At 46.5% G+C, this 12,106-nt stretch overlaps 1 protein-coding gene across 2 annotated transcripts in view; it reads right to left on the reverse strand.

Annotated features, from left to right (window-relative positions):
- Positions 1 to 12,106, reverse strand: part of EPB41L4B (erythrocyte membrane protein band 4.1 like 4B) — a 133,209-nt gene that overhangs the window by 88,747 nt on the left and 32,356 nt on the right. For both annotated transcript variants that reach the window (XM_012638551.1, XM_012638552.1), the window contains exon 3: positions 7,807 to 7,911. In XM_012638551.1, the coding sequence (XP_012494005.1) occupies positions 7,807 to 7,911 (105 nt within the window). The remainder of the gene's footprint in view (positions 1 to 7,806; positions 7,912 to 12,106) is intronic.

The raw sequence follows: 12,106 nt of genomic DNA on the forward strand, positions 1-12,106 counted from the left end.
TTGATCATGAGTTTGCCTCATTAAAATCAGACGCCACCACTGCCCCCAAATAATCTGAAAACTCCCCAACCTTGGCCCTGGGAGGAAGACAGATACAGACTTGATATAAGCACAATACTTGCTTTCCTGCTAAGTATCATGTTAATGTCTATGACTAAACCTGTTCTTCTCACTTTCAAAAGAATTCACTATTAGCAAGCAAAGAAAGTTCTCCTTACAACCAGCCTTCTAGTCTCATCAGCCCTAGACTCTCCTACTTAAAGGAGCCCATCCCCTTTCTTTCCTTTCTCAAGTCTCCTTACCATTACTTTGTGTAGAACAAGTTTAAGCTCCTTTCCTCTCCCTCTACTGTCAAACTCTAATCTCGATCCAAGTCCAACTTGTGTGTTTTCCTTGGTTGTGGTTTTCAACCCTGGCTGTGCATGATAATCACTTGAACTTTTCAAAGGTCAATACCCAAGTCCCACCCAAGACTCATTACATGGAATCTAAGAGCATCAGTGCTTTATAAATGCTTTGCAGTGTGCCAGTGTTAAATACATAGTACTGGAGTTTTCCGCCTTCTCTCCTACCGAGGAAGAGGCTCTGGTGATCTGGGGGATCTTCAAACATCCACAACTCCTGAAAACTGCTGTTTGAGCTCCGTAAAAATCTCAAGCAATTTCAGGTTTTACCGGCCAGTCCAAGAGGTGAAATGGCCAGACGCCTATGGCTGGTGTGAACTCACAGATGCTCCCGTGGGGCAGCAGACTGCTTTGTCCTCTGGCCACGCTACGAAAGGAGTGCCCCTAGCCACTGCAGGCTGGGCTCTACCTTCCCGCTCGGCCACAGAGCCCTGCTCAAAGCAGGACGTGCCAGGGTGGAGGCCTAAGAAAAGTCTGGGGCTCACTAAGCTGAGACGGGAATCAGAAATGGCTCTATGATTTTAAAAGCTCCTTGACTCCTTGGAGTTCAGATCAGGTTTTGCTTTGCCTGCATTAGAGGCGGGAAGAAACCCAGTCACAATCCTAAAACGAGAGATGACAAAAAACCTATCTTGTATCCAACCAGTTCAAAATGACCTGACTTTCTTCTTAGCTGCAGGAGCTTCCCAGACTCTGATCACCTGCATTTTATCCCACGAGACCACCCTGCGACTCGAATACTGGGGCGATGAAAGCCCAATGTGGCATTTAGTAAATTGTATCCTACGCTCAGCTTTGAGGACTGTGTTCGGCAGCAGCAGGACCTATCTCAGACGTTCACCTGTGTCCTGGCTAAATATAGCCACGCTGCCTGTTGGCAAGGCCAAGGCAAGTGGCTCCAGTCCTCTTAACAGACCATTAAACCGGTCACTGGAAACAGATAGGTGCATTTCTGAATTCAAATGGCAGTGCATTTAACTCAAACACTCTAATGGGGGTTAGCAAAGTGGTTTCCGATCTGAATTTCTCATCCAAGTCCATCTGGCAAAACCCTTTCCATATATCAAGATGTGTGTGTGAGATGATCTTGGCAAAGCCCAGCCGTTCTGATAGTGCATCGCTTCTGGAAATAAGGCTGGTTGTAGAATTTCATTGTCTGAAATCAACACAGGAACACTGGAACCACAATGCCTAAGAGAAGCTCGGGGGTTGAAGAGGGTCTAAAAACTCTTTTCCCGAACATCCCCTGAGCCCTCACTACCAAGCCTGAGTGATGGAACTCATAGCAGGTTTCTACTACCTGCAGATTTCCTTGGCTTATGAAGGGGATCTAGCTTGTGTCTAAATCTGAGCTGGAAGGAATCTGGAGACAACTGTATCCAAGAGGAGGAAGGGAATGACACTTTTGGAGCTTATCTTGTCACGTCCACCCTGACACAGGCTCAGAGGAGGTGAGGGTGGCCCTGACATGTGGCAGAGGCAGAACTCAAACCCACGCTGGATGTCAGCGGCCAGTGCTCCAGGCTTGCACAGCACAAACCAGCTTCAAGTGCCTACTCTGCCAATGGGAGGGATCGCTCCTCTCTGCTCAGGATGAAGCCCTATCAACTCTCATTTACACTGGGATCATCTAAAGCACCTGCAGAGACCCCTTTCTTCATCAGCTTTCCATTTAGCATCAACGAGTGCACATAGGCAGGAAAATACAGGGCCTGTCTCCCCGCGTTCAGAGACAGGCTGCTGGGAGGCCTGCTGCGCTTCTCAAGCCCAGCTTGCATTTCTTCGTGCTACGGTGCAAGGAGGCAGGAGAGCAGAGCTCAAGCCCCAGCTCTGCTACTCACCTGGTGTGTAGCCACCAGCAGCGAGGCTCCCATCTTGATTCTTGGCTTCTGCCCTTGTAAACAGAGCTATCCCCTAATGCACTGTCTGAAACATCAACTGAGCGTCTGTGGAAACTATCCCCGACCAAACGGATGGAAGGAAGGGGTTTTGTTTGATTTGCTGCAATAGTAACACAGAGTCCACTTTGAGCTTTTCCACTGTCCTACACGTGCTGCAGGTACACCTCATAGTCATACTTTTCCTCGTACAACCACATCGGAGATGGCAGGAGCACCCAGCAGTGTCCGCATAGTGGCAAATGTGATGACGTTCTGAGCAACCATCAGAGTAAAGCCAAGGGAGCCACAAGAGTCCCTTTAGCGTCCCTTTAGCCACCGAGCCCTGCCAGCAGCACCATTATCTGTGTGCTAACCTCACTGCACAGCCTCACGCCTCGTATTGGCAGATACTATGCTGCAAAAACCAGAGGAAAAACATCTAACGAGTCTTGAGACAAAGGCCACAATCATCTTTGTTGGATTCCTTCCTGCAAAATGAACCACCATAAAAAGCTCCCTTTACATGTTGGGAAGGGGCTTAGGAAGGGCCTTCTACCCTCCAGGACACCTGCCCCTGAGAGAGGGAGGGGATATTGTTACACCCCTGCCCCAAATCCCTGCCCTTCCTCTGCCTGGCAAACTCCTCTCACCCTCCGTGGCCCTCATCAATGTTCACCTGTCCTCTCGTACCTGTTCATTTTATCACCAATTCTTAAGCAATCCCTCCTCCAGCTTCACAGCGGGGCCTAAACATCCTGTTAAAGGACTGAACACACTGTATTCTAACATACTACTTTGTCTGTCTCCCCCAGAACATGGCAGGCAGAGGCGGAATCCAGCTCATTTCTGCACCCATAGAGCTTGGCATTGAGTAAGTTTCAAGTCAAAACTGGCTGGATGGTACTGACTGAATATTCTCTTTCCTTCTGTGTATGTGTGCATCTGTGTGCACACGTGTGCACCATGTGCATAATGGAAGGCGGAAAGTGCTGCGCTTTGGAATAAGACCAAGTTCTGGATCCCAGCTCTGACCTGTACTTTAACCTTTACAAAGTTCCTAATGTCTCCGAACCTCACTTTCATCATCTGTAACATGGGTCTGCTTTATGGCCAACTTTATACCAAGAGTTACGTACTGGGAACTCAGTAACAGCAGTTATCACGACCGAACGGCGAGGAAGTGGGAGAGTGCAGGCCTGAGCCCTGGGCTCTCAAAACAAAGCTTCAATATATAAAAACAGACTCCCAGCCCCTGCTTTGCGCTGTACCAAGGTGAGATCTGCAGAGTGGGTCCCTGGGCGGCCTTCCCGTTTTGACATGGAAAAGGGAAAACAGGAGGTCCCAGCCCCGAGTGCTAAAAATAGGTGATGCCAATAGGCTTTGACAGTTGCTTCAGGGCTGGGCAGGGCACTGTGGAAACAACGCCTGGCTCTTTGCAATGCGGAAAGCCGTGCCAAGTGCCCTGCCGCTGCCAGCCGTCTGATCTGCATGTCAAGGTCTGGGTGGGGATGTCAGTCCTTGATGCAGGCTCAATTATGGGGCAATAAGCCAATAGCCAAGTAAACCATCCCCTCCAGGCCCCATCTGTTACCCCAATCTCCCTAGTAACACCCCCTACAACACCTAATCACGTCCCAGGTCCTACGAAAATCAATGACCCCCAGCAGCCATCTCAGCAGACTCTCCCAAAAGGCTTTTGTTTAAATTTGCTAAGGTCTCTCCTGCAGGCAATACAGGCCTTGCAGGTTCTAACTAACCTTACCTTCTCAGAGTCTCACCTTGGGGGCTTTGATGACTTATGGTTCCCCCTCACAAGACTGCCCAGCTAGGAAAACCCACACCCATATCCCAGATTCCAAAAACCTTTCTCCTCCATTAACTCACTGAGCTCCTTAATTTCCCCACGAAGCAGATGTTACTTCCTCCACTCTACAGCTAGGAAAACTGAAACTCAAAAGTACGGTATACCAGAAAGAGCGCGTACACCTGAAACTGCAAAATCTGGGTTTGAGTCCAAGCTGTGTTACTCACTAAGTGACTTGCCAAGGTCTAAAGGCTTGGGTTTCACCATCTACAAAACAGTGAAAGATCTAGAAAGATTTGACATATGCCCCTCCTAAGGTTCCTTCTGGAGGTAAGGAAGAAGGTTCCAGGTTGTTTGTCTTGTCCCGAAGAGTCACCAAGAAGAGGAAGTCCTACGTCTTAGGATCTAGTCGAAAAGCCTTGTTTGTTTGTTTGTTAACATAAACACATATTGAACTAGAGGCCAAATGAGCAAACTGCCACAGAAGACAAAGTAAACTCAAAGGTTTACAAAGAGGAAAAAGCACTTTGGGAGTTCAGGACAGGCCTTAGGAAGGGAGGTAATCTGAGACGATCTTGAAGGATGGTCAGAAATTTACACACGGTGAAAAACAGCACTCCGGAGTAACGGCACAAGCAAAGGCACAAGGATAAGTGCAGGCGTCACCAGGCCCAGCCTGTAATGAGCCCAGCTCAAAAATCCAGGCCTGGGATGACAAGAAGGGGGCCTGGTAGCTGCTGGTGCACATCTCTTGGATCCTCAGAGCCGAAGACAGGTGAGGATTCTGCGCCTGCTTTTGCAGGGCAGAAAAGTCTATCAGATTCATAGAACAGGATGCTGGAAAGGCTTTGCAACCTGCGGAGTTTGAGCATCTGCAGGTGTCTGGCCTGGGAAGGACGCCTGGACCCCGCTGTGAACATCCCTCCTGCCGCACAGCAATGGGGCACTGGCCGATGGGAAAGTCTGCCAGCCACATCAGCAGACGTTCGCGGCAAAGTCTTTTGTAATGGAGTCACATCCTTGGCTTTCTGGGAATCCAAGTGGCTAAAGAGGGGTCACTTGGGGAAGAGGATATGCCACCAAGGCAACAGGCACTTGGCTCCAATGGCAGAAATGGTAGCTACCTTCCCCTTTCTAATAGAGAAGACATTTGGAGCAGATACACCTGCCTCCCCTTTAGACTCAGAATCACTGAACATTAGAACTAGGAGAGCTATTGGAGAATGGGTCCAAGAACCCCAGTTTATAGAAGAGGAAGCAGAGGACAGGGGAGAAAAGGTGGCCTATCTAAAGCCTACCAAACGAGTCGGAGACAGAGCCAGGAATAGGGTCCAGGTCTGACACCTGGTCTGGGGCCACAGATATTCTGAAGCCAAAAACACCACATGCTTCAAGACACACAGGAGAAGACAGAAAATCAAGATGAGTTCCAGGGAAGAGGAGGGCCGAAGAGTGTCAGATGCTGAGGACAGGTGGAGGATGCCGAGGACAGAGGAGAACTCTAAATTTGGCACTCGGGAAGCAATGGAAACAGGACTGTGGATGCAGGCATAGAGAGCACACGCAGAAGCAGGCACACTCCCTTCCCCTCAGTCAAAGAAATAATGGACAGAGAGAAACTGTCAAGGTGTAGGGGAAGAAAACCCAAGGAGTTTTGGCTAAATGACCTCGGTCTTCTCAGCAGGTGAGGCAACTGCTGGAACAAAGTCTCCATGGGGACTAGAGGTCTGTGCTCACATCCAGAAATGGAACTGTGGGGTGCCCAAGAGTCACTCAGGGGCTAACAAGGCTCAGAGAGCAGCTCGGGGGCTTGGACTTTGCTGAACCTGCCATCTGTGCTGGTGCCAGAAGGCACAGACTGTGGCTCTCCAGTGACGCTTGGCAGCCTGGGAGAAGCAGCAGAGGAACCAGGTGGGCCTGTGTGTCAAGGGGAGGTCATGGGAGTAGGAAAGTCAAAGGCCAAAGGAGGAAGCAGGAGAGATGGCTGAGCCTTAGCAGACCAGGAAGAAGGCCAGGGCAGGAGGATGGTGGGAGAGGGGAGGATAAGGTGGGAAGAGACCATTACGGGCCAAGACCAGATGGAGAGAGATCGGAAAGGTGCAATCAAGGGAAGTTACCATGGAAAGGGAACAGCAGAACTCTGGATCCTGGAGTGGTGGGTGGCAACAGGACACAAGGGGACCTGTGCGAGGTTAGCTCAAAGGAAGCTTAGACAACAGGAAACAGTGTCCGGATTATTTAGAAGGGTCAGCCACCTGAATCCTGAGGTTTCCCAGGGGAAGAGAAAAACTGAGACACCAGAGGCCTTGAGGGATGTGAAGGACAGTCATGAGGTCAGAGGGCAGGGCACTAGGAGGCCCAACTTCAAAGGCAGCAGAACTGGACAGGGAGGCAGAAAGGGAGAAGCTGGTCTGTCCCAACCCAGGGCCCAGTGGGCAGGAGTGAGAGTTCCCCACTGAGAAATGAAGAAGGAACCCAGGCAATTGCAGGAGGCCACAGTCAGGGTGTAAGGCAATCTGCTGTGAGTAGACAGGAAGTCCTGAAGGTGCAGAGGAAGGTGCAGTGGTCGAGGGGACACACTGGCATGAGACACCCGGTGGGAGTGTCCACCCAGGAGGCACTGTAGCCGAGACGCACCTACATCCAGATTCCGATCTCTCACCTAAGCACTCAGCATCTTACTAACATTCTCCGGCAGACGCAATTCCCAGGCACCAATTTTGCACATCTTCACCTTATAACTGTCACATGTCATTTTATAACTTCCAGATCCTATCAGGAAGTATCTGATAAGTGTCTTTCAGGTAGAAAGGCTTAACCATTATGGGGAGATCCAAGTCTCTTGCTCCAACATCTCCTTATTGGGGAACCAAGCCTTTAATACACTGTCTAAAATAGCGCCTCCTCTTCCTCCATCTGTCTACCCCTTCCTCTGTTTTATTTTCCTTAACTCGTATTACCTACCACCTGGCATATCATACATCTCTGTGCACTGCTTTCTCTGCAATGCTTAGAACAGGGCCCGGTACACAACAGGCATTCAATAAATATTTTTAGATTGTTGAATAAATTATCTTTGAAACCCAAAGCTAGATTTTGTTGGGAAGGGGGATGATGAAGTCATTCCTACTTTCAAAAAGAGTGGCTCTGAGCTTCGTGGCGTTTACTCATTCTAGCATCTCCACTGAGAACGGTTCTGTCTCTGGCAAAGCAAGTAAGTCTTTGCTGACCTAACACAGCTCCTAGAGCTGCAGCATGGTTCCTGCGTGATGCCAAGACCTGCTCCGGCTGGCCCCCTCCCCCCACCAGCCGGGCTGGGATTCAGCTGTGTTCACAGCAGCCACTCTCTACCCAGCCAGACTCTGCAGGAAGATGGTGGCACAGCCTCTTCTGCTAGTTAAAAATAAACGCAGCACCATTAAAAGCAATTCCATAATGATATTTCTTTTTCTTTCCACCTACTCTAGAAACGCACCCGTAATACATCCCTAATGCATCCATGCACATTCTCTCTCGGTCACTGGCCCCCTCGAGGGTGGGGGTGCTACAGGCATTGTGATGCATTTCACTCGGGCACCACAACCACCGTCCCAGTGCCCATTCTTAGAACAACATAACAGTTTTATTTGTATTTTTCTCTCCCCATTTCTAGCAACTGTGGATCTGCAATTAGCATGAAAAGTCAACCTATCCTGAAACAAATCAAAGCAATACATACCGCGACCTGGGCAGAGTCGAGGAACTGGAGGCCGAAGTAATCTGTTTCCACGAGGTCCAAGTGGTACACAATCTGATCAAACAAATCTTGGCCTTTGGCATGTTTCTGGAAGACAATTGGGCAGATGAAAACTCAGGGTGAGAGAGCTGAATAAGAAACAGAAAGATTATTAAAAAACCACTTATCTCTGTAAGCTGTATATACATACATATACATGTTGTCACCACACACAAATTTTTAAATATTTAAAGTGTAATAGAAACTCATGATTAAAGAAATTCAAATGCCACATCATAGTATCAAGTTAACAATCTAGATAACCCTGTTAAAACTTGTGTTTCCTGAGAAAAAGAATACTTTCTGGAGGAATGCCTACAGGGATGACAAGCATTGCCACAATCAGACACTCTTGAAGAAAGGTATGATAGGGCCTCATTCTAGTCTGGCAAAATCTGGGCTGTTTCTTAACGCAGGCAACCTTGGGAAAGCAGGCTGGTCCTTTGGGATTGGCTTTCCCAGCCTTCCCATTTCACAGAGCAGGTAACCAAGGCCCAGAAAAACCCAAAGACCTGCTGAAGGTCACAGGCCATGGAGCCAGGACTCAAACCCAAATTCCAGGTTCATTCCAGGGTTCTGATTGGATGGTACACATGGGGCAAGAGCAGAAGGAAGGAGTCAGGGAGACAAGGGGTTAACTCCTGCAGCTGCCACTTATCAGCAGGTGTGACCCTGGACACATCACTCCTCCTATGCTCTATTCCTCCCCCTGAAATGGGCCTCAGGGTGCCTGCTCTCCCCATCTCTCCTTGGGGGGAACCAAAAAAAGATCTCAAATAAGAAACCACTGCAAGAAGACTGAAGTCTCTGACAAAATGAAAAAGTTTCTTAATCCTCACCCAGGCAGAACACAGGCATAATTCTCAGATAAAACCACATTGCTGTCAATGGATCTAAACATGAATATGTTTAAATCTAAGCATCATAATGACCAAGAAAATAAACAACTGTCCATAGGATGACTAGGGAACCAGCTCCTTATTCTGAAAACTGGTAAATAAAGGGAAAGAATCCAGCATCGACCCTGCCTTTATCTGTAGCACTAGGTAACTGAAGAGTAGATGGCAGCATATATAAAAATTAACTCAAAATGGATCAAAGACCTAAAGGTAAGAGCTAAAACTATAAAACTCTCAGAATAAAACATATGCTCAAAGCCTCATGACTTTGGATTAGGCAATGGTTTCCTACAGAGGGTACCCAAAACACCAGCAACAAAAGAAAAAATAAACTGGACATCATCAAAATGCAAAACATCTGTGATTCAAAGGACATCAAGACATCAAGAAGGTGCAGAAACAACCCAGATGGGAGAAAATTTTTGCAAATCACGTACCTGAGAAGGAACTTTAATCTAGAATATATAAAGAAGGGACTTTTATCTAGAATATATAAAGAACTATCACAACTCAATAAGAAAAAGACAAATACCCAATTAAAAAATGGGCAGAGGACATATATAGTTCTCCAAAGATATGCAAACGGTCAATAAATAAGCACATGAAAAGGTGTCCAATTTTAGTCATTAGGGAAATGCAAATCAAAACCGCAATCAGTTATCACTTCATACCCACTGGGATGGCTATAACAAAAAAAGACAGAAAATAACAAACATTGGAGAAACAGGAACCCTTGTATACTGCTAATAGGAATGTAAAATTGTGCAGCTACTTTGGAAAACAGCCTGGAAGTCCTGCAAATTGTTCAACATAGAATTACCACATGACCCAGCATTTCCACTCCTAGGTAAGAGAAATGAAAACATAAGTTCATGCAAAAACTGGCCCACAAATTGTTCATAGTAGTATTATTTATAATATTATTCAAAAGGTAAAGAAACAACCCAAATATCCATCAACTGATGAATGGATCAACAAAATGCAGTCTATCCATACAATGGAATATTATTCAGCCATTAAAAGTACTGATACATGCTTCCATACTGATGGGTCTAGAAAACATTATGCTGAGTGAGAGCAGCCAGGTACAAAGGGCCAAAATATTTCATGATCCAATTATAAAAGATGTCCAAAGTAGGCAAATCTATAGAGACAGAAATTAGATTAGTGGTTGTTTTGGGCTAGGAGGTTTGGTGGATGACAGCTAAGGGGAACGGGTTTATTTGGGTTGGGGGAGTGGGTAATGAAATGTTCTAAAATTAAATGTGGTAGGCTGGCCACGGTGGCTCATGCCTGTAATCCTAGCACTCTGGGAGGCCAAGGCAGGAGGATAGCCTGAGGCCAGGAATTTGAGACCTGCCTGAGCAAGAGCGAGACCATCTCTACCAAAAATAAAAAAATTAGCCAGCCGTGGTGGCATGTGCCTGTTGTCCCAGCTACTCAGGACACTGAGGCAGGAGGATTGCTTGAGCCCAGGAATTTGTGGTTGCTGTGAGCTAGGCTGATGCCACTGTACTCTAGCACGGATGACAGGGCGAGACTCTGTCTCAAAAAAAAAAAAAAAATGATTGTGGTAATAATAGATGCACAACTCTGTGAATATACCAAAAGCCTCTGAATTATACACATTGGATGGGTGAATTGTATGACATGTGAATCTCAATAAAGCTATTAAAAATAGTAGATGGGTAGAGTTTTTCTTTGTTGAAGTATTCCAAGGAATGAATGAAGAAGGAAAAAGAGAAGTGCAGTATCATCATTCTGCAACCCCTGCAGAGTGGTAGGCTCACAACAGGAGACAACCAGCTGTCATGCACCTCCTGGTGAAGAACACCCTATCACCAAAGATACAACCTTGCTCCCCACGCCTCTCTCTCCACGAGATCCAGCCCGTAAGAAATTCTAGAAACTCCTTAGGACAAATGATCATGATTTTTTCTTCAACTAACAGAATATAGGGAAGAGAAGAGAAAGAGGGAATATCTACAAATTAAAAGAGATTTAAAAGAGATTTGTTTAAAGGCAAAACTAAACTGCAATGTCCAGAAATGCACACTCGGGTGACAAAACTAGAAAAGTGTAAGGAATAAAATCAGGGTAGTTGTTGCTCTCTAGGTGAGAACACACTCTAGGCTGGTAGGCTTGGTTATCTCCTGAGCTGGGTGGTGGTACAGGGGTGTCTGTCTTCTAGTAATCCATTAAACTTGTGGTCCCCAACCCCTGGGCCATGGACCAGTTCTGGGCCATGGACCAGTTCCGGTCCATGGCCTGTTAGGAACCAGGCCACACAGCAGGAGGTGAGCAGCGGGTAAGTGAAGCTTCATCTGTATTTACAGCCACTCCCCATCACTCGCATTGCTGCCTGAGCTCTGCCTCCTGTCAGATCAGCAGTGACATTAGATTGTCACAGCAGCGTGAACCCTACTGTAAACTGCGCGTGCGAAGGATCTAGGTTGTGCGCTACTTCTGAGAATCTAATGCCTGGTGATCTGAGGTGGAGCTGAGGTGGTGATGCTAGTGCTGGGGAGCGGCTGCAAATACAGATTATCATTAGCAGAGAGGTTTGACTGTACAATAACTGTAATGCGCTTGAATCATCCTAAAACCATCCCCCACTCCGGGTCCATGGAAAAACTGTCTTCCATGAAACTAGTCCCTGGTGCCAAAAAGGTTGGGGACCGCTGCAAACTATATGTTTGTTTTCTTTGTACATTTGTATTTGTTTTATACACAACAGTAATAACACAAAGTAAAAACAAAAATCAAAACTACACCACTGGATTACAGCCTCCAGACTCTTTGCGTCCCACAAATACTCCTTTGAAGGCAGCAATTCAACAGAAGCAGGAGGCTGGATGTGCAATGAAGTTCTCTACAGCACAATCTACTGGAGAAGGGGGAGTGGATGAAACAGTCTAAACTCCCGACCACACGGACACAGAACTTTGGCACATCAACACTCCAGAATACTCTTCAGCCATTATGAAATATAATTAGGAAGATGATATAGAAATAAGGGAAATTTTTATGACAATGTTAGGTAAACAGAACTTAAAAAAATAAGCTGTGATTCCAACTGCATAAAAAATACATATGCGTTATGTATACATACTGCTTGATAAAAACAGGAAATTTACTAAAATAAAAATAGCTGTAGAAATGTTCCTTGACTTGTGATGGAGTTACACCCCGATAAACCCATTGTAAGTTGAAAATGCATTTAATACACCTAGCCTTCCTTAAACATGCTCAGAACATTTCCATTAGCCTACAGTGGGGCAAAATCATCTAACACAAAGCCTATTTTATAATAAATTGTTGAATATCTCATGTAATTTATTGAA

This window comes from Propithecus coquereli, unplaced genomic scaffold (assembly GCF_000956105.1).
Source record: "Propithecus coquereli isolate 6110/MARCELLA unplaced genomic scaffold, Pcoq_1.0 Scaffold130, whole genome shotgun sequence".
Taxonomy (NCBI): domain Eukaryota; kingdom Metazoa; phylum Chordata; class Mammalia; order Primates; family Indriidae; genus Propithecus; species Propithecus coquereli.